The 25356-nt window shown below is 44.2% G+C and overlaps 1 protein-coding gene across 2 annotated transcripts in view; it reads left to right on the top strand.

Moving 5' to 3' along the window:
* LOC109900736 (cation-independent mannose-6-phosphate receptor-like) overlaps positions 1-25356 on the top strand; it is a 38512-nt gene that overhangs the window by 8275 nt on the left and 4881 nt on the right. For both annotated transcript variants that reach the window (XM_020496523.2, XM_031837166.1), the window contains 36 exons: positions 1-88; positions 290-482; positions 613-716; positions 862-1038; positions 3597-3743; positions 4001-4147; positions 5067-5204; positions 5370-5520; positions 5756-5933; positions 6235-6350; positions 6546-6705; positions 7042-7218; positions 7327-7428; positions 7555-7656; positions 12918-13092; positions 14763-14936; positions 15091-15240; positions 15850-16025; positions 16209-16296; positions 16416-16625; positions 16736-16866; positions 16980-17083; positions 17215-17345; positions 17536-17732; positions 17959-18085; positions 18342-18473; positions 19364-19632; positions 20138-20353; positions 21050-21199; positions 21336-21494; positions 21624-21828; positions 22041-22193; positions 22304-22538; positions 22713-22849; positions 23025-23142; positions 23598-23744. The exon at positions 1-88 is cut by the window's left edge and continues 72 nt beyond it. In XM_020496523.2, the coding sequence (XP_020352112.1) occupies positions 1-88; positions 290-482; positions 613-716; positions 862-1038; positions 3597-3743; positions 4001-4147; positions 5067-5204; positions 5370-5520; positions 5756-5933; positions 6235-6350; positions 6546-6705; positions 7042-7218; positions 7327-7428; positions 7555-7656; positions 12918-13092; positions 14763-14936; positions 15091-15240; positions 15850-16025; positions 16209-16296; positions 16416-16625; positions 16736-16866; positions 16980-17083; positions 17215-17345; positions 17536-17732; positions 17959-18085; positions 18342-18473; positions 19364-19632; positions 20138-20353; positions 21050-21199; positions 21336-21494; positions 21624-21828; positions 22041-22193; positions 22304-22538; positions 22713-22849; positions 23025-23142; positions 23598-23744 (5564 nt within the window). The remainder of the gene's footprint in view (positions 89-289; positions 483-612; positions 717-861; positions 1039-3596; positions 3744-4000; positions 4148-5066; positions 5205-5369; positions 5521-5755; positions 5934-6234; positions 6351-6545; positions 6706-7041; positions 7219-7326; positions 7429-7554; positions 7657-12917; positions 13093-14762; positions 14937-15090; positions 15241-15849; positions 16026-16208; positions 16297-16415; positions 16626-16735; positions 16867-16979; positions 17084-17214; positions 17346-17535; positions 17733-17958; positions 18086-18341; positions 18474-19363; positions 19633-20137; positions 20354-21049; positions 21200-21335; positions 21495-21623; positions 21829-22040; positions 22194-22303; positions 22539-22712; positions 22850-23024; positions 23143-23597; positions 23745-25356) is intronic.

Here is a 25356-nt window from a genome sequence, read left to right as displayed (position 1 = left end):
CACAGAGACTACCTGGAGAGTCACAACTGCACCCTGACCAGCAAGCAGCACGACATCAACATAGACCTCACCCACCTCACCCTCGGCCGTGAGTCTGCCATTCCCAGAGCATGCCAGGCTTTGAGAAACATTGGGCAATGCATCTTTTTTTTGCGTAATAAAAGGAAGTAATGCTATGAATACTCATGACTGTCCAAATTCCCCACGGACTTTATGATAGTTCCTCTAACAGTGAATGACGTGTTGAAATATATCACCAATATCACTGTGTCACGTTCTGTGTGTGTAGCTACAGACGACCCCTATATGGCTGAGGACAAGAGCAGCGATGGGAAGGACAACTATTTCTACTACCTGAATGTGTGTGGGGAGACCAAGGCAGGAGAGTGTGGTGACGACCAGCACTATGTGTCCGTCTGCCAAGTCAAAGCAACGGGAGATGTCAAAAAGATTGCCGGGAGATACATGAATCAAACACTAAGGTTTTTAAAATATTAATGAACATATTTTCTTGCCAGATGTCTTGTCTTCATATTTCTCCATCTCAGCTTCTCTCTCCTTCTTTTCCCTTTATTTGTAACAATTGTCCCTTTTTATTGTTCTCTATTCCAGGTACTCTGATGGAGATCTGACTCTGATCTATCCAGATGGGAGCCGGTGTAGCTCGGGCTTTCAGCGCATGACCATCATCAACTTTGAGTGCAACAAAACAGCAGGTGAGCATAACCCATAGCATGTCCAAGGAGAAAGCAAGGACCTTGTAAATGAACAATGTTTTCTGCTGTAGAGGACTCTCCCCAATGACAGGTTAAAGTATTTTCCATTACATTCCAGCTTATTCCTTATTTGTGTGTTTCTCAGGAAACGGTGGCCGTGGCTCGCCTGTGTTTGCTGGTGAGACAGACTGCACCTACTACTTTGACTGGCAGACGGCTTACGCCTGTGTCAAGGAGAAGAAGGATCTACTCTGCATGGTCACGGACAACAAGACTATACACTATAAGCATTATGACCTGTCCACCTTAACACGTTTCTCTGGTAAGATGGAGTCCTGGATCATCTCCAGTTGCAGAGAGCTTGAATACTTCGTTCAGCTTCCATCCCAGTTGACGATCAGCATGTATCAATGTAAATGACCAGCCCCTTGACTTCCAGTTTTATACTTTAAGTAAAAGGGATCAGAAAGATGAGTATGAGCCCTAATACCTTTTATATGTACATTTAAGGTTTGGCGGGTCATGTTTCGGGGGACGCATAACTCGACCTTCGTCTCTCCCAAACCTGTTGGGGAGTTGCAGCAATGAGACAAGTTTGTAATTAGATCGCAATTGGATATCACAAAATTGGGGCGAAAAAGGACATAAAATGCACACAAAAGAAAAAGAAAAAAATATATATATATACACTGCCCCAAAAAATAAAGGGAACTCTTAAACAACACTATGTAACTCCAAGTCAATCACACTTCTGTGAAATCAAACTGTCCACTTAGGAAGCAACACTGATTGACAATAAATTTCACATGCTGTTGTGCAAATGGAATAGACAACCGGTGGAAATTATAGGCATTTAGCAAGACACCCCCAATAAAGGAGTGCTTCTGCAGGTGGGGACCACAGACCACTTCTCAGTTCCTATGCTTCCTGGCTGATGTTTTGGTCACTTTTGAATGCTGGCGGTGCTTTCACTCTAGTGGTAGTATGAGACGGAGTCTACAACTCACACAAGTGGCTCAGGTAGTGCAGCTAATCCAGGATGGCACATCAATGCAAGCTGTGGCAAGAAGGTTTGCTGTGTCTGTCAGTGTAGTGTCCAGAGCATGGAGGCGCTACCAGGAGACAGGCCAGTACATCAGGAGATGTGGAGGAGGGCAACAACCCAGCAGCAGGACCGCTACCTCCGGTTGGGGGTTGTGCTTACAGCCCAACACCGTGCAGGACGTTTGGCATTTGCCAGAGAACACCAAGATTGGCAAATTCGCCACTGGCGCCCTGTGCTCTTCACAGATGAAAGCAGGTTCACACTGAGCACATGTTTATTTGATTTTATTTTACCTTTATTTAACTAGGCAAGTCAGTTAAGAACAAATTCTTATTTTCAATGACAACCCACTGTTCCTAGGCTAACTGCCTGTTCGGGGGCAGAACGACAGATTTGTACCTTGTCAGCTCGGGGATTTGAACTTACAACCTTCCGGTTACCAACGCTCTAACCACTAGGCTACCCTGCCGCCCCATGTGACAGTCTGGAGACGCCGTGGAGAACATTCTGCTGCCTGCAACATCCTCCAGCATGACCGGTTTGGTGGTGGGTCAGTCATGGTGTGGGGTGGCATTTCTTTGGGGGGCCGCACAGCCCTCCATGTGCTCGCCAGAGGTAGCCTGACTGCCATTAGGTACCGAGATGAGATCCTCAGACCCCTTGTGAGACCATATGCTGGTGCGGTTGGCCCTGGGTTCCGCATAATGCAAGACAATGCTAGACCTCATGTGGCTGGAGTGTGTCAGCAGTTCCTGCACGAGGAAGGCATTGATGCTATGGACTGGCCCGCCTGTTCCCCAGACCTGAATCCAATTGAGCACATCTGGGACATCATGTCTCGCTCCATCCACCAACGCCACGTTGCATCACAGACTGTCCAGGAGTTGGCGGATGCTTTAGTCCAGGTCTGGGAGGAGATCCCTCAGGAGACCATCCGCCACCTCATCAGGAGCATGCCCAGGCATTGTAGGGAGGTCATACAGGCACGTGGAGGCCACACATACTACTGAGCCTCATTTTGACTTGTTTTAAGGACATTACATCAAAGTTGGATCAGCCTGTAGTGTGGTTTTCCACTTTAATTTTGAGTGTTACTCCATCATCCAGACCTCCATGGGTTGATAAATTTGATATCCATTGATAATTTTTGTTTGATTTTGTTGTCAGCACATTCAACTATGTAAAGAAAAGTATTTAATAAGAATATTTCATTAATTCAGATCTAGGATATGTGATTTTAGTGTTCCCTTTATTTTTTTGAACAGTGTATATACTGTACACTGAGTATACCAAACTTTAGGAACACCTTCCTAATATTGAGTTGCACCCCACTCTTTTGCCCTCAGAACAGCCTCAATTCATCGGGGCATGGACTCTACGAAGTGTCGAAAGCATTCCACAGGGTTGCTGGCCCATGTTGACTCCAATGCTTCCCACAGTCATGTCAAGTTGGCTGGATGTCCTTTTGGTGGTGGACCATTCTTGAGACATATGGGAAACTGTTGAGCGTGAAAAACCCAGCAGCATTGCAGTTCTTGACACAAACTGGTGTACCTGGCACTGACCTTACCCTGTTCAAAGGATCTTAAATCTTTTGTCTTGTCCATTCACCCTCTGAATGGCACACATGCACAATCCATGTCTCAAGGGTTCAAGATCCTTCTTTAACCTTTCTCCTCCTCTTCATCTACACTGATTTGAAGTGGATTTAACAAGTGACATCGATAAGGGATCATAGTTTTCATCTTGATTCACCTGGTCAGTCCCATGGAAATAGCATGTTTTGTATAGTCAGTGTATATGCTAAACCACATAACTTGTCTTGTGCCTTTCAGAGTCTGAGTCGGCCCAGAACTGGGAGGCTGTGGATGCCAATGCCCCCAAGTCAGACAGGATGCGCTATTACGTCAATGTGTGTCACAAAGTCCTCCAGCAGGGGGCCACCAGCACCTGCCCCGAGGACGCTGCCATCTGTGCAGTGGGTACGTCTGGAGAAGATCTGGGCCTGTTTTCATAAAGCGTCTGAGTAGGAGTGCTGTTCTAGGATCAGGTCCCCCATGTTCATTATGATCTAAAATGCACAACTGAGTCTAGACCTACTCTGAGACGCTTTCTGAATACAGGCCGTGACTCTTATCTGTACACGGACAACATGCTGTCAAATCTGAGAGACCAAGATGGCTTATAGTTTGTAGCTTGTTTGTTGCCTTTCAAAAATGTATTCCATCCTCTCCTTTAGGAAAGGAAAAAGTCATCAGCTTGGGCAAATTTCTCACCTCCCCTACCAAGACTGACAGCAACGACATACAGCTGGTATACACTGAGGGAGGAGAATGCAGGAAGCACACAAAAATCAAGACCATCATGATTCTGAAGTGCAAGCCAGGTGAGAGTGTTAGAAATAGTTAGTTGCAGAGTCCATGGTGAACAACTGTTCGCCTGAAAGTAGTGTTGCATTTTATACCGAAATGTTGTTCCTTTTTTATAATTGAACATGAAAAACGGTTCGATACTCGAATTTTTGTTACTTTCGGTACTTCTGTCAAATGTCTCATGTCGTCTACTGATTTGATAGAGGATCACGTCTGTATCAGTGCTGTCAATGTCCCCTTTTAGCATGATGGCACCGTGCCTGCTCCATGCCTGCCCAACTTCCTCATTGCTAGCTCTAGCCTGTCCTGAGAAACCACTGCACTCACTAGGAGCCTGGGCTGCATGACCACTTATGCTGTACAGAAGTTAAAACCCTTGAATGATCCAACACGGCACATAAAATGTTGAAACGGTTAATTACTGTTTGCAAAACAATGTCCATTACAGGCTAAAATAGGCTGTAAAAAAAACTGGCTAAAAAACAGGCTAAAATACAATTCCAATGTAGCCTAGGAAGCCAATAGTGGGTGTTAGATCTGCGAAATCATCTCAGCTTGATGTGCCCAGCCGGTAATACACTTGTGGATTTTTTTTTTTTTACCAACGTCAAATTGATTGTATAATTGATTCATTAATATATACATTCAAAAATACCAAATCTGTAACGATATTGAACTCAAAAGATCTGTCTGGAACAAGTGCCATTCTGTGACTGGCTGATACGCCGCCTTTTTTGTCGCGGTATCGTTTTGATATCTAGTATCGTGATACTAAACCTACTATCGAAGTCAACATTTTTGTATCGTAGCAAGACTACCTGAAAGTGGTGCTAGCTAGCATTTAGTCCTACCTTGATGTTGTCTTTAAAGTCTAGCTGTTCAACTCCTCCTGACTTTCTGTGTGTCCCCCGTCTCCCCCCCTGTCCTACCCAGGTGACCTAGAGAGTGCCCCCATCATGCGCAGTGTGTCCAGTGACGGCTGTGTGTATGAGTTTGAGTGGTACACGGCTGCAGCCTGCGTCATGTCCAGGACCGAGGGGGACAACTGCAAGGTGGAAGACCCTCAAGCTGGTAGGTCACATGGAACCAGATGCCTGCCAGAAATTTGTGTCCATGTGTCCAGAACTTTAATTTGGTTTCATATGGAAGCAGGGAGACAAGGACAGGAGGTTTAGATTATGGAGATGTAAGCTGTTTGATGCGTTACTATAATTTTCTCTTATCTTCTCTCTCCAGGGTTCTCATTTGATCTGTCCCCCCTGTCTAAACCTGGAGGAGGCTTCTACAACATGTCCAATGGAGATTATGACTACTTAATTAACGTCTGTGGCTCTGTCACTGCAGCCAAATGCCCTCTGAAGGCTGGGGCCTGCCAAGTGGACCAAAGGCATGTATTAACCATTTTAAATCAACTCTTCTTGTCATACTAAATCCCTGTTGATATACAATAGGTGGAAGTGCCCCTATTACAGTGGTAGGAAAATAAGATCAAGCCTATACCTGGGGTCCGTACATGTGCTTTAGAGTTCAGAGGTTAGAGGAGGACTGACTGTTTAGTCTGAAGTAATGGATGGATATACTGTAGCTTCTGTTCTTATGTTTGGTGTGTCTGTCTGCTACAGTGGCTCTAATTCATGGAGCCTGGGGGAGTTTAACTCTCAGCTGTCCTACTATGACGGGATGATCAAGCTGTCCTACAATAATGGCTCTCAGTACAACAACATGCAGCACACCCTTCGCTCCACTATGATCTCCTTCCTCTGTGACCGAGAGGCCGGCGCTGGAAAGCCAGAGTTTCAGGTACTGACTGGGTCCTAGAGGCGAAAGTAACGCATACCTATTTAGGTGAGGTGCTGGCTAGCGGAGTGGAACAATTAAAAAATAAAGGAGAGCCGCACACTCTAGGAGTTCAGATGCAAAAATATTTATGTCCAACGTTTCGACAGACAAAAGCTGTCTTGATCAGGGTATATGTCCTGCTGACAGATCTCATCCAATCTCTAATATGTAGTTCTTCATATGGTTCACATATGCACTGTTTCCACCTGTAGTATTTATACCATGAACGTACCATTATTCATAACCATGTTGATCCTCACAGGTAGAAGACAAGTACACCTATAACTTCAGGTGGTATACGTCCTATGCCTGTCCAGAGAGGCCACAGGAGTGTGTGGTAACAGACCCCAACAGTCTGGACCAGTACGACCTCTCCAGGTGAGAATTCCCTGCACAAGGTTATGTTATGACTAGGGCAAAGTAGTTTTCCCAGGCCACAAAGCTTCCTTTGTCCTGGTCAGGTCATAGGGTCAAGAAAAATGATTTGTCCTAGTTATGTCTAATGAAGGCAGACAAGAAACAATATTTGAAGAATAATGTGTGTAACCCTCCGCTCTCTGTCCTCTCTCGCAGTCTTTCCCGGTCTAGTAGAGGGAGGAACTGGCAGGCCATGGACCTGTCTGACCCTAACAACCTGAGGAAGTACTACATCAATGTGTGTCGTCCTCTGAATGCCGTGCAGGGCTGTGACCGCCAGGCCTCCGTCTGCCAGATGAAATACGAGCCTCAGCAGGTTAGTGTAAAAGCTCCAGGATGACCTACAGGAGGAGGTTTACACACTATGATGTGTGTTAAACACTGTTTGGGTCATGGAACTTACACTTCAGTTTCCTTCTACCAGAGTACAGTATTTATCCAATGGCATTATCTGAAAACAGCGCATTAAACAGCATTAAAAAGTTGAGACTGTTCTACAAATTATATTCATCTTTTTTTTGTTATTGATATCAATTGAAGGTAAGACTGTTAGTATCCCTCTTCTGGTCCTGGTAGCCATCCCTGTGGGTCTGTCTTAGTACTGAACTGTAGCCCGATGTGATTCTGGTCTTTCTCTGTGTGTTGTCTTCAGGGCATTCTGTCTGAAACAGTGTCTGTCAGTAACATGGGCCTGGCTAAGAGAGGTCCAGTGATCGAGGAGAAGGACCGCCTGCTGCTGGAGTACACGGGCGGCTCCAAGTGCATCTCAGATGGACTGAAACTCACCTACACTACACGTATCCACCTGGTCTGCTCCAGAGTGTCTGTGGTAAGTGAAATGGCATATTTATAGAGCACTGAGTCAAAATAATCTATATCATAACGTCTGTCTAGGATTTTAAGAGTGAGATGGGCCTGTATTTATCTGTATCTACAGTCATCCGGCCCTCGTTTCCTTAGTTATGGAAACTGCACTGCCAACTTCATGTGGGAGACCGGGGCAGCTTGTGCCATCAGTACTGCTGATGACAAGAACAAGGTGAGTTTTTGCGTTCCACATCAACTTGAAGCAAATGTTTATCTCTAAAGTCTTTAATCTTCTGTTATAGATTTGGTGAGGTGTCGTCAATGATTTTAAATGTTTCTTTGTTCTATTCTATGGCAGACCTGCTCTGTGAGGGATCCCAACACCGGCTTTGAGTTCAATCTGCATCCTCTGTCCTCCAAGACTGGCTACAAGGCTGAGGGGAATGGGAAAACGTTTGTGGTAAGTCACTAGGGATGATCACCTGTCCCTTTTCAAGATGATTCGATATGTATCTAGATGCATTGGCACAGGAACGATACGTTTTAGTTTGAAACTATTCAGTTTGATTAGAAGTACATATCAATGAGATACGATTTGATGCATTTGTTATATAAACGCATACATTTTCCATTCTAAATTCGGTCTCTGTGCTGACCTCTCTCTCTGTGTGTGGTTGTGATGAAACTGGGCATCTATCAACCCGAAATCACCATCACCAACGAAATCATTTTTGCAGATTAAAAGGGTTTAAGCTAGTAATGTATAAATATGTATCTTTACAAATTAGCAATGACATGGCCAATGAATATATAGCACAACTTTGGGTTTCGCCCCCGTTTCAAAATCAAATGGCAGACCGTTTGGAAGTTTTCCCCGCATGGACCACGCAGTGCGTGTAGAAAAAGTGATGTCCTCGTTATGAAATGATCAACTTTACCCTGTATGTCTAAAATTGACCATGTACAGTACCAGTCAAAAGGTTGGACACGCCTACTAATTCCTACTATTTTTTACTATTTTCTACGTTGAGTAATAGTGAAGACATAAACTATGAAATAACACATATGGAATCATGTAGTAACCACTTTTTTTTAAACAAATCAAAATATATTTGAGATTTGAGATTCTTCAAAGTTGCCACCCTTTGCCTTGATGACAGCTTTGCACACTCTTGGCATTCTCTCAACCAGCTTCATGAGGTAGTCACCTGAAATGCATTTCAACTAACAGATGTCCCTTGTTAATTTGTGGAATTTCTTTCCTTCTTAATGCGTTTGATCCATTCATTTGTGTTGTGACAAGCTAGGGTTGGTATACAGAAGATAGCTCTATTTGGTAAAAGACCAAGTCCATATTATGACAAGAACAACTCAAATAAGCAAAGAGAAATGACAAAGGACAAGGTCAGTCAATGCGGAACATTTCAAGAAGTTTTAAAGTTTCTTCAAGTGCAGCTGCAAAAACCATCAAGCTCTATGATGAAACTGGCTCTCGTGAGGATTGCCACAGGAATGGAAGACAGAGTTACCTCTGCTGCAGAGGATAAGTTCATTAGAGTTAACTGCACCTCAGATTGCAGCCCAAAATACTTCAGAGTTAAATTAACAGACACATCTCAACATCAACTATTCAGAGGAGTCTGTGTGATTCAGGCCTTCATGGTTGAATTGCTGCAAAGAAACCACTACTTAAGAACACCAATAAGAAGAAGAGACTTGCTTGAGCCAAGGAACACAAGCTGTCTTTTGGTCTGATGAGTCCAAATGTTTGATTTTTGTTTCCGAACGCCGTACAGTGCCTTGCGAAAGTATTCGGCCCCCTTGAACTTTGCGACCTTTTGCCACATTTCAGGCTTCAAACAAAGATATAAAACTGTATTTTTTTGTGAAGAATCAACAACAAGTGGGACACAATCATGAAGTGGAACGACATTTATTGGATATTTCAAACTTTTTTAACAAATCAAAAACTGAAAAATTGGGCGTGCAAAATTATTCAGCCCCCTTAAGTTAATACTTTAGCGCCACCTTTTGCTGCGATTACAGCTGTAAGTCGCTTGGGGTATGTCTCTCAGTTTTGCACATCGAGAGACTGACATTTTTTCCCATTCCTCCTTGCAAAACAGCTCGAGCTCAGTGAGGTTGGATGGAGAGCATTTGTGAACAGCAGTTTTCAGTTCTTTCCACAGATTCTCGATTGGATTCAGGTCTGGACTTTGACTTGGCCATTCTAACACCTGGATGTGTTTATTTTTGAACCATTCCATTGTAGATTTTTCTTTATGTTTTGGATCATTGTCTTGTTGGAAGACAAATCTCCGTCCCAGTCTCAGGTCTTTTGCAGACTCCATCAGGTTTTCTTCCAGAATGGTCCTGTATTTGGCTCCATCCATCTTCCCATCAATTTTAACCATCTTCCCTGTCCCTGCTGAAGAAAAGCAGGCCCAAACCATGATGCTGCCACCACCATGTTTGACAGTGGGGATGGTGTGTTCAGGGTGATGAGCTGTGTTGCTTTTACGCCAAACATAACGTTTTGCATTGTTGCCAATAAGTTCAATTTTGGTTTCATCTGACCAGAGCACCTTCTTCCACATGTTTGGTGTGTCTCCCAGGTGGCTTGTGGCAAACTTTAAATGACACTTTTTATGGATATCTTTAAGAAATGGCTTTCTTCTTGCCACTCTTCCATAAAGGCCAGATTTGTGCAATATATGACTGATTGTTGTCCTATGGACAGAGTCTCCCACCTCAGCTGTAGATCTCTGCAGTTCATCCAGAGTGATCATGGGCCTCTTGGCTGCATCTCTGATCAGTCTTCTCCTTGTATGAGCTGAAAGTTTAGAGGGACGGCCAGGTCTTGGTAGATTTGCAGTGGTCTGATACTCCTTCCATTTCAATATTATCGCTTGCACAGTGCTCCTTGGGATGTTTAAAGCTTGGGAAACCTTTTCGTATCCAAATCCGGCTTTAAACTTCTTCACAACAGTATCTCGGACCTGCCTGGTGTGTTCCTTGTTCTTCATGATGCTCTCTGCGCTTTTAACGGACCTCTGAGACTATCACAGTGCAGGTGCATTTATACGGAGACTTGATTACACACAGGTGGATTGTATTTATCATCATTAGTCATTTAGGTCAACATTGGATCATTCAGAGATCCTCACTGAACTTCTGGAGAGAGTTTGCTGCACTGAAAGTAAAGGGGCTGAATAATTTTGCACGCCCAATTTCAGTTTTTGATTTGTTAAAAAAGTTTGAAATATCCAATAAATGTCGTTCCACTTCATGATTGTGTCCCACTTGTTGTTGATTCTTCACAAAAAAATACAGTTTTATATCTTTATGTTTGAAGCCTGAAATGTGGCAAAAGGTCGCAAAGTTCAAGGGGGCCGAATACTTTCGCAAGGCACTGTATCTTTGTGAGATGCAGAGTAGGTGAATGGATGATCTCCACGTGTGTGGTCCCCACTGTGAAGCATGGAGGAGGTGGTGTAATGGTGTGGGGGTGCTTTACTGGTGACACTGTCAGTGATTTATTTAGAATTCAAAGCACACTTAACCAGCATGGCTACCACAGCATTCTGCAGCGATACACCATCCCATCTGGTTTGCTCTTAGTGGGACTAGAATTCGTTTTTCAGCAGGACAATGACCCAACACACTTCTAGGCTGTGTAAGGGCTATTTGACCAAGAAAGAGAGTGATGGAGCGCTGCATCAGATGACCTGGCCTCCACAATCACCCAACCTCAACTCAATTGAGGTGGTTTTGGCTGAGTTGGACCACAGAGTGAAGGAAAAGCAGCCACCAAGTGCTCAGCATATGTGGGAATGCCTTCAAGATGGTTGAAAAAGCATTCTAGGTGAAGCTGGTTGAGAGAATACCAAGAGTGTGCAAAGTGGTCATCAAGGCAAAGTGTGGCGACTTTTTTAAGGTGGTTACTACATGATTCCATGTTATTTCATAGTTTCATGTCTTCATTATTATTCTGCGATGTAGAAAATAGTAAAAATAAAGAAAAACACAAACTTTTGACTAACTGTACACGTATTGTGGATCTGACCCATTTATTTTTATTTTTTTTGTCTAAAATGACATACCCAAATCTAACTGCCTTGTAGTTCAAGACCTGAAGCAAGGATATGCATATTATTGATACAATTTGAAAGGAAACACTTTGACGTTTGTGGAAATGTTAAATTAACGTAGGAGAATGTAACACATTAGATCTGGTAAAAGATAATATAGTTTTATTTTTGTTCCATCTTTGAAATGCAAGAGAAAGGCCACAATGTATTATTCCAGTTTAGGCGTAATTTCGATTTTGTAGTGCATGTGCAACTTTTTAGATTGATCCAGTAAAACATTGCATTTCTGTTCAAAATGTTGTATCAAGTCTGCCCAAATGTGCCTAATTGGTTTATTAATACATTTTCATGTTCAAAACTGTGCACTCTCTTCAAACAATAGCATGGTATTCTTTCACTGTAATAGCTACTGTAAATTGGACAGTGCAGTTAGATTAACAATAATTTAAACTTTCTTCCCATATCAGATATGTCTATGTCCTGGGAAATGTTCTTTTTACTTACAACCTTATGCTAATCACATTAGCTCAACCGTCCTGCGGGGGGACACCGATCCTGTAGAGGTTATTAAAGCATGATTGCTGATGGTGAACCCGAACAATCAAAATATAATCTAATTTAGCCTAAGCCCCGATCAGCAGGTAGCCTACAATATATAGCCAGATGAGTCGATCAGCAGGTATACCATATGTCAAACTCATTCCACGGAGGGCCGAGTGTCTGCTGGTTTTCGCTCCTCCCTTGTATTGGATTGATTTATTAAGGTCACTAATTATACACCACACCTGGTTGTCTATGGCTTAGTTGAAAGAAAAAAGAAAAAAAACCTGCAGACTCTAGGCCCTCCATGGAATAAGTTTGACACCCCTGAGGTAGTCGAAATAGCCAGATGAGTCGTGTCTCCGGCACTTGCTTAGGCTAATTTAGTCTCGTAAAAAAAGTTTTCAACAAGGTATTTGATAACAATAACCTAGCAAATAACATTGGTTGTCACTCAACGAATAAAACCTAAAATTGCGCCATTTTACAAACATTTGAATGCTGAAGGTGACTTGCGGCCTACCTCTCGTTGGTGAGTGTGTGAAAGTGCGCAGTTTGACGAGGCTACTGATATTGCCTATTTTTGGCATGCAAATTTACTTGTAGATAAATGACTGTCAACACAGTTACATGCTTAGTTCAACACTGAAGGAGAGGACATATCATTTGTCACAAAAACAATTGTGCATTTTCGGGATGTAGAAAAAGTCATGAGCTAAAAAAAAATGTAACGTTTGAACCGATTTTATAACAGATTTGGATCGGTTTGGGGTCCGCGTCAAAAATTGCCCAAGGGATCGATGTATATCCAAGCAGTTTTAGTCCTGACTCCTTTTAACTTCTCCACGCAGTGGCAGGTTGTAGCCTCTGGCCTGCATAGCAGAAATGGCACATTCCCAGAAATGTTGACTACTGTCCATCGTCCCTGTCAAATAAATGTAATAAAATCAACTAAAGTGAATCCATTTCCCAGACTAGCTCTGGTTTCCAGTTCCTGACTTGACTTATGTTGCAATGAAATGTACACATACACATTGTTTGTGTAGCAGTGTTTTGGGGCACTGTGCCTGACTATATGACCCCCCCCCAGGTGAATATCTGTGATGAGGTGGCAGAGTGTAGTAAGGACCAGGGGAAGCCTGTAGCTGGCTGTGAGCTGGACCATGGCCTGGTTGTTGGTCCTGTGGGAGTGGAGAGATCTCTACAGTACTCTACTGACGGCCTGCTCACACTCACATACAAAGGAGACCTGGACAGGCCTACAGGTACAGTCAATGGACCCAGCAATCTTCAATCATCACAGCTGCTCCCTTCGACATAAATGCATCATTTGCAAAAAAAAATGTGCACAGTCTTATATAATAGAGTTGCACATTACAGATCTCAAGTTGGGATACATACTATGGCAATATTAGCATGGCTGCCTAAGAAATGGAATCCACATTTTTTTGCATGCTATATCCTGCATTTCTCAAACATTTTTGACTTAGAGATTTGCCAGAAGGTTTGTGTAATTTCCCCCAGTAGTTTTGAAAGTAGCGCTCATGAGCCAAAACAGGCCAAAATGGTGTACAATTGTATACAACGTCATTGTTCTCGAGCCTCTAACGTGTACCCAAAGAGAGTAAAAAAAAAAAAAACTATGTGGTGTTGAGCTCACCCTGCAACCTCAATGGACAATACTGGGCCAACCTGAACCCTCCTCCCATTTTAATCCTTGCAACCTCATTGGACATCATTCCACCTGCCAATCAACATTGTCCATCACGTTTGGGATCGGTTGACAATTATCTTTTAAATGTATTTGTGTGGCTACAATTCCATTCCAAACATAATTGAATATTTTACATCATATTAGCGTCAAGATACATTATTGTTTAATTCAATTTCACATAATTGATTCGTATTTCATATTTGTAACATGTCATCTTTTGGTTCAACCTTAATGTATAATGAGCGTCATCAACAGGGGGAACATATTAGGTGTTCGCTAATAAGCTGTAGCAAGAATATATCTATTTATAAGACTTGTTCATAAAATAAAGATTTGTTCATAAGAGCCTGAGATCAAAGTCAATATTCAGACCAATAGGGGTCAATGTTTTTAGATAGGATATCCAGTAAGCCTCCCTTTTGTAGTAGTAGGATCTCAATGTCTTCTTGTGAATTCTATGGTTTTTACTAGATTACTTGTAGTTTTTCGTCAAATTTTTGTAATGACTTGGTGCTGCCTATCTTGGCCAGGACACTCTTGAAAAAGAGATTTTAAATCTCAATGAGCCCTTCCTGATTAAATAAAAATAATATAAATAAATGAATCAATTATGTGAAATTGAATTAAAGAATAATGTATCTTGATGCTAATCTGATCTACAATATTCAATTATGTTTCTATATGATAACAATATCGTAATATATTTAATATGCCATAAACTATATATATTTTTAGCAGTTTCACTAATTCATTTTAATTAACTTAATCATTATGACACACCCCTCACTATTGTCATTGGTTGCACTAATTGCACTGTTTGTCTACATAACCTGATAACCTTCTAATTTCAGATGTTTTCTAGCTTTTGATGCATGGATTTGATCGATGTATTTTTGCTCTTATCAAAATAACAAATTGTAAGCGCATGTAACCACTCATCCCACTTGCTTCAGAGCGCATGTTCATTACATGACAGGAACGAGCACGTAGATCTCATGCACTAAATGAGGTTAGAATGTAAGAATTCTGTGCCTTTTTCCGCTGGGAGAGGACTGTATATCGCTTATTATGCATGTATGAGCTACACATTGACGTGTTGAGTCCAAAACAAAAGGTTTAAAAAAACAAACAGTTTTCAATCCTCTGGAAAATCCCTTTTTAATGAGTCAGTTCATAAACATTTGGTCTGATAACTGTCCTGATTCCTCCCTTCTCCCCCAGGCACCAGGGACACCTTCACCATTAGTTTTGTGTGTGACCAGGACGCCCACCCTGGCACTCTGAAACTGGTCAGAGAAGAGCTCAGCTCGTCTACACATGTCACCCATGATGTCCTCTTTGAGTTCTCCACAGCCCTGGCATGCATCCCTGCCCCTGTGGACTGTCAAATCACTGGTAGGAACAACACTGTCAATGTCTTCAAAACAGTGTGGATGTCTTCAGTACGTCTCTAACGAGGCATATATCACTTTATCCACCTTAACAAACTCTGGTCATAGAAATGGGTATTTTCATTAATTGAAAGATGTTGTTTGTCCTTCCATTTTAGATTCCCATGGTAACGAGTATGACCTGAGTCATCTGAGCAGGGACAGTGAAGACAGTCCCTGGGTGGCCATCGACACGGCTGAACAGGCTAAGAAACGCAGCTTCTTCATCAACGTGTGTAAACCTCTGCCTCCGGTCCAGGGCTGCCCGGGTGAGTCACACGCCATGTTGATATGCCAGCCAATGAGGAGGAATACCTCTGTGCTGTACCATCAGTTTAGCATTACTCTTTTTATTATATTAAAAAATATATATAATACATTTTCTCCCCAATTTCGTGGTATCCAATTGTTGTTAGTAATTACTATCTTGTCTCATCGCTACAACTCCTGTATGGGCTCGGGAGAGACGAAGGTTGAAAGTCATGCGTCCTCCGAAACACAACCCAACCAAGTCCCACAGCTTCTTAACACAGCGCGCATCCAACCCGGAAGCCAGCCGCACCAATGTGTCGGAGGAAACACCCTGCACCTGGCTACCTTGATTAGCGCGCACTGCGCCCGGACCGCCACAGGAGTCGCTGGTGCGCCTTGAGACAAGGATATCCCTGCCGGCCAAACCCTCCCTAACCCGGAAGACGCTAGGCCAATTGTGTGTCACCCCACGGACCTCCCGATCGCGGCCAGCTGCGACAGAGCCTGGGCGATGCAGTGCCCTAGACCACTGCGCCACCCGGGAGGCCCTCAGTTTAGCATTACTCTTGACAATTTTTAGCTTTGTGTTTTAACTACTGTACATGCATCTATGTGTGCATCTGCAGCGGGCCTCTTGGGTGCATGCGGCACCATGGAGGGTAAAGGTGTGAACCTGGGCTACGTCCAGTCCAGCCCCCAGGTGGCCTCTGACGGCTCCATCAGCATCGTCTACCTCAACGGGGACCGCTGTGACACAGACCACTACTCCACACGTATCATCTTCCAGTGTGACGACAACCCTGTGAGTAAAATACACGCATCTTGTTCTCTATGGGAATGCTCTTGTATGTTATGGCCATATAGTTGGTGTACATATCAATGGCAGGAATCTGTGAAATTTTACTTATTGATGTTACTGATCCTAATACCATATATTTTCCCTCCTAATACCTATATTTTTCTTGGTTGGTTCCTTTACTAATAGGGTTCTCCTGTATTTGACCGCCAAGACGGCTGTGAATATGTGTTCATCTGGAGAACCTCCGAGGCGTGCCCTCTCACCAGTGCTCAGGGTAGGCTTGAAAGAGGAGGCTGCCATGTTTAATGTTGTGGCTCTGACTAAGACTGTTACTTCTCTCCACTAGTGTCATCATCATGCTCAAGTTAACTCTCCTCTCCCTGACTGCTGCAGGTGAAAACTGTAAAGTCAAGGACCCCAGAAGTGGCTACATGTTTGACATGAGCTCCCTGTCAGGGAAGGACTACATGGTGAAGAGTGGCCAGTACCAGTACCACTTCTCTGTCTGTGGGGGGCTTCAGCCAGGGATCTGCACACACAAAGACACAGGCAATGACCAGGTGTCAGTCTGTCAGGTGGAAGGCAGCACCCACAGAATTGCCGGTATGTAAACCTGTATAAAATATTTGCTCTTTAAGAAAGCTTTGATTTTGGTTTGTTAGTAACTGATCAAAAAACCTCAGGCATGTTGATTTTGTTTTATAATGTATTAGGCATGGCCTCACAGACTCTGAGCTATGTTGGAGAACAGCTGGTACTCAACTACACTGGTGGGGAGACCTGCCATAGGATCTATCAGAGATCCACAGCGATCTACTTCTCCTGTCATCCTAAAATGAACCCTGTGAGTCTGAGCGAAGCGAAAGCGTGAACCTCTAATGCAACTTCTCTGCTTGTCCCAATGTGTGCTTGGATGTGGTAGTTACTGGGGTTGTTTTGTGTTGTTTCTGCCTATAGGGGGTGCCAGAATTTATCAAGGAGACTGCAGAGTGTACCTACCTCTTTACCTGGCGAACAGCTCTCGCCTGTATCCCCGTGAAAACTACCAGCTGCTCATACCAGTACGCATAGTCATATTTTATTATATTCTGGGAGCCCTCTTCCAACCACAACCTTCTCTTTCTCCCAGACAATGACTGGTTTCCCCTTTGTCTCCTATCTTTCTGACTACTTTTTATTCTTCCTCTCACAGAGATTCTAATGGAAACTCGTACGACCTCTCCTCTCTGGCCCTGAACTCCAGAAACTGGGTGGTGGAGCCCAGCACTGGGAAGCAGGAGCGCTACTACATCAACGTCTGCAAGTCTCTGGTGCAACAGGGGGGTAAGTGCCTATCCTCAACACCAGCATCCTTTAAGTGAAGGACACTGGTGGCGCCTATATCCTTATTTATTTCCCCATTTGTGTGAACAAATATCAACATTCTCAAGTCTTCATTCACAGTTTGAATGTGGTGCAATTATGCTCACCTTCTGAACCATGGGAAACATATTTCTTTCCTCTCATGTTGTAGGCTCCTGGAAGTGTCCGTCCAACGCAGCGTCCTGTCTGAAGAGTGGGGAGCATTATGTGAGTCTGGGAGAGGCCGAGTCGGCCCCACAGTGGGACCAGAACATCCTTGTACTCAAGTATACCAACGGAGAGATGTGTTCCGGTGGACAAAGGAATAAGAGCACCATCATACGTTTCAAATGTGACCGTGACAAAGTGGTAAGGGATTATAGACGACACACACACACACACGCGCGCATAAACACAAATATGCACACACACAATAGGTAGAGCATGGCGTTTGCAACGCCAGGGTTGTGGGTTCGATTCTCACGGGGGACCAGTATGAAAATGAATGCACTCACTACTGTAAGTCCCTCTGGATAAGAGTGTCTGCTAAATGACTAAAATGTAACTGAGTAGACGGACTGTGTTTCTGCCCCAGGACTCAAGACCAACCCTGATCATGGCCATAGAGGACTGTGTCTATACCTTTGTGTGGTTCACTGCAGCCGCCTGCCCCCTCAACAGCAGCCAGCATGGCGACTGCAGAGTCACCAATCCAGTCACCGGTGAGTGCCATTCCCACGCACAGCCACTGAAAACTGAAAGACCGCTGCCTGCACTAGACCATATAAAAAAAATCTGAGAAAGTATTTGCAGTTAGTATGATTATCATTGAAAAATACCATCATTCTCATAGAATCTCCGTGCAGTAGTTAAGCACACGACTGCAAAGAGTTACTGAGAAACTCCTCCATGTGCTATAGTTAAAAAAAAAAAAAATTGGACACGTATGTATGTACTGTGTTGCCCTCCTGAACCCAGGCCACCTCTTTGACCTGAATGGACTAAGCCAAGAGGGAGGCTACACTGTGTATGACAACCTGGACCCTAGGAAGATGTTCCGGCTCAACGTGTGTGGGGAAGTGGCCAACGCAGGTTGTGGACCAGACACAGGTAAGACCATATTCTATCTCACAAGCTCTGGGTTGGCTGGGAAAGCTCTAATACTGGTTAAAGCCACATCCCCTCAGGAATCAATCAACAGGCCTGCCATCCAGCAGTGATCAGCTTACTGAGCCATGGACCAGACAGGGGTCCCAAGACAACTGTGTAGAAATTAAGCAGACTCTTCTAGACAATGTTGGTTTGTTCAGTGGAATTTTGTAATAGGTCTGTGGCTCTGCTTTAGACTTAGGACTGTGAGGCTGGTTCTCCAGTATGTTACCTTACTGGATGAAGAGAACTAGATGTTCAAAGACATTCAAGCATTCACATGAGACATTTTGAAATGAAAAAAGCAAACAAAAAATGTGGCGCAGCGGTCTAAGGACCTGCATCACGTGCTTTAAACCCGGACATCACTACAGACTCTGGTTCGATCCCGGGCTGTATTGGGAGTCCCATAGGGCGCAGAGCACAATTGGCCCAGCGTCGCCTGGGTTAGGGGAGGGTTTGGCCAGGGGTGGTTGGCTGGGGGGGTTTTACTTGGCTCATCGTGCTCTAGCGACTCTGGCGGGCCGGGCGCCTGCAGGCTGACCTCTGTCGTCAGTTGAACGGTGTTTCCTCCTCTGGCTTCCGGGTTAAGTGGGCGGGTGTTAAGAAGCGCGGTTTGGCGGGTTATGTTTCAGAGGACGTATTACTCGACCTCCGCCTCCCGAGCCTGTCGGAGTTGCAGTGATGAGACAAGATCGAAAGTAGGGAGAAAAAGGGGGTGAAATACAAAATAAACATATATTTTTTTTAACTGAATCCTTGTGCAACATTTCTAGAAATGGAGTGCTTAGACTTGAGATTGATCAACGTAAACAGTCTGCTCATGGTAATGTAGTTGTTTGTGCGTGAAGGTGCAGGTGTGTGTATCAAGGAGACCAAGAGTGCTCTGAGTGGCGGGCGGGCCAGCCGGAAGCTGTCATACCTGGACCAGGTGGTGGAACTGACCTATGAGGGCGGGGCTGTGTGTGCAGCCAACCCCGCCATCACACACAAAAGCATCATCAGCTTTGTATGCAAGGCCCACGCAGAGGCCAGCACGGGGCCAGTACTGGTGTACTCAGACAAGAACACGTGCACACACTTCTTCTCCTGGCACACGCCCCTGGTGTGTGAACAGCAGGTAATTACAAGTGTTTTTTCCCAATTCCAAAACAACCCGTAGCCTCATACTGAGTATAACTGAAAAGTTTAGATAGACGTAAGTAATATGGCAATTTGCATTACCTAGCCCCTGATTGATAGGTGGAATTCCTTCAATAGTGCATTCCAGTCATGCCATGCATATCTGGCAACCAGTGAGCCCTTGATGTAAATTAATTTCAAACAAGTCAATGTACTGGTCATCTATTGTTACTGATGTTAACTGACTGTCTGTGTTGAATAACCAAACTACATGCATGTGTTGCTTTACACAGGTGACTGAAAGATTTTCTTAATACAATGTTTAGTCTGCTGAATTACCTTGACTGACATCCTATTGAGGTGTTCAGATATCAACCAACAGCTGCCAACTTTCTATTCAAATTTGGTGTAGTGTATTGGGTGTATTATATCTAATAGGCCATTTAATATATAAACATCTGTGCTAGCCGCCATCGTCCCTCTCTTTCATGATGTTTCCGTAGGTGAAGTGTTCAGTCCTGAACGGCTCTACCCTCATCGACCTGACTCCTCTGATCCATGTGACGGGCTACTACATGGCCACAGACGAGGACCTGGTGGACAAGGACCAGTCCCCTGACTTCTACATCAACATCTGCCAGCCCCTCAACCCCATCCCTGGGGTCACCTGTCCCCCAGGGGCAGCTGTCTGCATGGACCCTGACGATGGGCCCCCTGTCGTGAGTCACACGCAGAGAAACGCATGCGCACCACAACACACACACACACACAGAAGAAATGAAGACTCTTTAATAGTATTCCCTCTGTGTTTATGTTAACGGAATTTGATTCCTATTTATTCATCAACCAATTCAATTAAAACACTGCCCATTTCTAAGAATTTGTAAGATACTTATTTGCATAAAATGGACAGAGACCAGTCTCAAAATCAATCAATAGCGTTTATTCTCGAGAGTACTGATTTTTGTACAATTTACATCAGGTTATATACTAAAAATGGCACCATAGGTTTTATTCTGTCCTTCCTCCATTCCGATACAATGGCAGTATAGTTCACAAGCCTTCCCACATTGTCCACCACCTGTTAAATAATCTACTACTAGCACAAGGTATCTCCTCTCCCTGTGTAGACAGGATGTCTTGTAAGGAACACAGCATTCTAGCCGGTCTGACGATAACTTCATTCATTTCTAACAAGGAACATACAGTCCTTGTTCTACATCTTGATTAAAATTACACACATTACATTCAGTATTATGATTATAATAAGATGCATACATCCATACAGTAACATAATAGTATTCTGTTTAGTCATAATTCTGATTGAAATGTATACATAATTTAGTCATTATTCATAAAATCCCTTAACAGTTTACAAACCAACATGCTCAAGGAATTCTCTCTCCTGCTAACAGGACATTGGTCGAATCACTTCCACCCCGGAGTTCAACAGCATGACCAATGAGGTGTCAATCACCTTCAACAGCACAACCACCTGCCCCTCTGACTCCACCCAGAACTACACTTCCACCATCCTGTTCACCTGCCAGAGAGGCCTGGAGCTGGTCAGTACCACACGTTTCACAGATGGAGTGTCTATATATTAGAGACCTCTTTCTCACTGATGGTTCTTGTGTTGAAAGATGGCAAAAATATAAGTAATGTCTTTGCCGAATGAAAGCCTCTTTCCTGTCCCCCCAGGGCTCGCCCCAGATGATCAGGAAGCAGGACTGTATGTATGTGTTTGAGTGGGCCACTCCGCTGGTCTGTCCTGATGCCACTCAGACCAGTGTCTGTAACCTAACTGACTCACAGCTGCAGTTCACCTTTGACCTCTCACCCCTCTCTGGGGAGATCCAGGTGGGTTGACCTTTCATACGTGGCCTCTTACCTTCGATATACCTACTTCTATTATAGCTAACACACAGTTGTCCATTTATTTGGTGGACAGGGCTTTCTTTCTAAGTAGTTATTGTCTTTATCTTCCAGGTGCCCGGCGTCGGTTCAGAGACCTATAAGATCAATGTGTGTGGGGCGGTGACGGACCCCAAATGTAAGAACAGTGCAGTGTGTGTGCAGTCGCCAGGCGGATCAGCATTCTCCTATGGCATCAGCCAGGCCATGACTATGGACTACAAACACGAGGAGCAGGCTGTCATCATGCAGTACGGAGGAGGAGACATCTGCCCAGCAGGTTAGACTGTTCTCAGTCAGTCCTGCCTCTGAGTCTATGACCAAGTCGCTAATGACACACACATATATATATATATATAGATATAGATAGATATAGATAGATATGGTGTTATTAAAGATGCGATCTATGATGTAGTGTTGAATCCCAAAGTGATACATTTGAGACAAAATATAGTGCTGTTTTTTTATTGCTGTACATGTTTTCCTTTTCAGTGACTGAGAATGAGGAGGTGTGTGTGTTTCCCTTCAACTTCCTGAAGAAGTCGTACACAACATGTACAACCGAGGGCAGGATGGATGGGAGACTCTGGTGTGCCACCACCAGCGACTTTAACAAGGACAGGAAATGGGGATTCTGCGCTAATGGTAATTACTGGTCGAAGCAATGCTTTTAGGCAATCTTGTTTAGTGTGGAACAGAGTTGGCTCTGGGCTTAACTGTGCTCAATACTGCTGTGTGTGTCGTCTCCCTCTCAGTGACAGGGAAGAGGCAGTCGTCCATCCTGTTCACCTGTGACCAGTCAGCCGGCCATGGCACCCCAGAGCTTCTCAGTGAGACAGGAGGCTGCGCTGCCACCTTCCAGTGGAGAACCACGACTGTATGCCCACCCAAGAAGATGGAGTGTAAGCTGGTGAACCAGCACCAAACTTACGACCTGCGCACCCTCTCCTCTCTCACAGAGCCCTGGAAGTTCAGCCACAACAAAATGGCGTATGTTTAGCTTTTCCCTACTCCTTCTCTGTATCTTCCTCTCTCCCTCCTACTCCTCTCCCATTCTGTCTTTCTCTCCCTCTGTACAACTTGATGATGAGTGAAAATGCACAGTAGTGGCAAGCTGTTAGAAAAAAACCTATTTGAACTTTAGCTTGGCTGTGCTGTCTCCAGGTACTATATCAACCTGTGCCAGGGGATCCATGGGGGCCTGCCAGACTGCCCCGAGGGAGCCACGGTGTGCCGGAGGACCAGCGAGGGGAAGACCCAGACCCTGGGCCGTGTCTACACCCAGAAGATGGCCGTCTCTGGTGGGTCTTACAGCTCCCTCACACCCACAACTTAGCAGGACTGGAGGAAACTCTTCCAAAATTGCAATGTCATGTGTTACGTTTCACATTGTTCTTGGGCTTGTGTGTTTGTGTCCCAACCCACTAAAATAAGCTGTGATAGATGTATTGCCTCAACCAACCCTCCCTCTCCCAGATAAGAAGATCCTAGTGAGCTACACCATGGGAGACACTGTGTGTGGAAACGGCCTCAAGGCCAAGACAGTGGTCCAGCTGACCTGTGGTCCTAATATAGGCCAGCCCAAACTGCTGAGGTGAGTGGGCTGTAAGCAGTTAGTTTGGGAGAGCCTTCTTGCCTGTAGCCTTGTCCCAGATCTGTTTGTGACATATAACCAACTGCTATGGTTGTTGGATATACAGCACAAACAGATCTTGGACCTGGCCTTCTCTCCTACAGAGGAAAGCCAGCTGGCCTCCAGTCAGCAACTTATATGTGGACCTGTGGGCAAAACAAACTTATTCAACTTAACAACACTAGGAAAAGTTACTGAATGATCAAGTTGAAGAGGCACTTTAACCTCCTTCGTAGTTGAAAATTGACCATTTAAATGTACTTTTCAAGTCTTGAACGTCATGTTTATTTTTCTAGTTTAACTTTTCCATCGCTCACGGTTTTATTTGTCGCTCTTTCAAGGATTCCTGGTAACGCTCACACAGACACATATACTGTACACACACTCTCTGACTAAATGTCTGTGTCTCTACTTAGCGTGGATGAAGCCTTGTGTGAGTTTGTGCTGGGCTGGGAGACTCGTGCTGCATGCGCTGCTCAACAACGTGAGGTGGTGATGGTCAACGGAACCATCAAAGTCCCCGATACAGGTGCCAACTTCAGCCTGGGGGCCCTCTACTACAGGTGACACCTCTCACCACCAACACAGTTCAATCAACCAACTTTATTGTCACAACAACTCAGGCCACCTCTCCATTCTAGTCCCGTGTAGCTCAGTTGGTACAGCATGGTGCTTGCAACGCCAAGGTTGCAGGTTTGATTCCCATGCGGGACCAGTGTAGAAAAAAATCTGCAATCTTTTTTTGTAACGGTCAAACAGCTAGAGTTAAACAATTAACCCTGACAATATTATATTGAAACCTGTTATGAGTCAAGTTCATGTGCTGAGCTGAAAACATGTATTTTTTACATTTAAAAAATAAATAACATGTCATTTATCTTCCAGGTCATTGAGATCATAGGTCAAAGCATAGAATTAGGAATTAGAATACTAGAATGGAGATTAACCTTCTTATGATGGTCCAAAGATCAGCCATGTTTGTCAGGGAGCTGGTCAACTATGGTTTTGCCAGTGCTGTGATAAGATATTGTGTGAATAATTTATTTTCACAGTATGTGTATTAACTAACTAGCTAGCTAGCCAGCCAACCTGTTTTAGAGGAATGATTCTGTAAATGTTTCAAATTTAACTCTCAATAAGCCAACATTCCATTCAAACAATGCCGTCAATTTACAGCTATACACTGGCTCAAATCAGTTGATGATAGGACTTTGACAAGTTGTAAATGCAACAAATAATCATATAATAGCACTCACGACTTTCTAAGAAAACAAAATCTGTGATATTTATGGTTTGTTTACATATATTCTAGAAGCTATTTATACAAAAATTGTGAATAAAACCTGTATAAACTACACTGCTCAAAAAAATAAAGGGAACACTTAAACAACACAATGTAACTCCAAGTCAATCACACTTCTGTGAAATCAAACTGTCCACTTAGGAAGCAACACTGATTGACAATACATTTCACATGCTGTTGTGCAAATAGAATAGACAACAGGTGGAAATTATAGGCAATTAGCAAGGCACCCCCAATAAAGGAGTGGTTCTGCAGGTGGTGACTACAGACCACTTCTCAGTTCCTATGCTTCCTGGCTGACGTTTTGGTCACTTTTGAATGCTGGTGGTGCTTTCACTATAGTGGTAGCATGAGACGGAGTCTACAACCCACACAAGTGGCTCAGGTAGTGCAGCTCATCCAGCATGGCACATCAATGCGAGCTGTAGCAAGAAGGTTTGCTGTGTCTGTCAGCGTAGTGTCCAGAGCATGGAGGCGCTACCAGGAGACAGGCCAGTACATCAGGAGACGTGGAGGAGGCCATAGGAGGGCAACAACCCAGCAGCAGGACCGCTACCTCCGCCTTTGTGCAAGGAGGAGCAGGAGGAGCACTGCCAGAGCCCTGCAAAATGACCTCCAGCAGGCCACAAATGTGCATGTGTCTGCTCAAATGGTCAGAACTCTATGAGGGCCCGACGTCCACAGGTGGGGGTTGTGCTTACAGCCCAACACCGTGCAGGACGTTTGGCATTTGCCAGAGAACACCAAGATTGGCAAATTCACCTGGCGCCCTGTGCTCTTCACAGATGAAAGCAGGTTCACACTGAGCACGTGTGACAGACGTGACAGAGTCCGGAGACACCGTGGAGAACATTCTGCTGCCTGCAACATCC

Source organism: Oncorhynchus kisutch, linkage group LG12 (genome assembly GCF_002021735.2).
Source record: "Oncorhynchus kisutch isolate 150728-3 linkage group LG12, Okis_V2, whole genome shotgun sequence".
Taxonomy (NCBI): Eukaryota; Metazoa; Chordata; class Actinopteri; order Salmoniformes; family Salmonidae; genus Oncorhynchus; species Oncorhynchus kisutch.
This window is presented reverse-complemented; position numbering and strand designations above follow the sequence as displayed.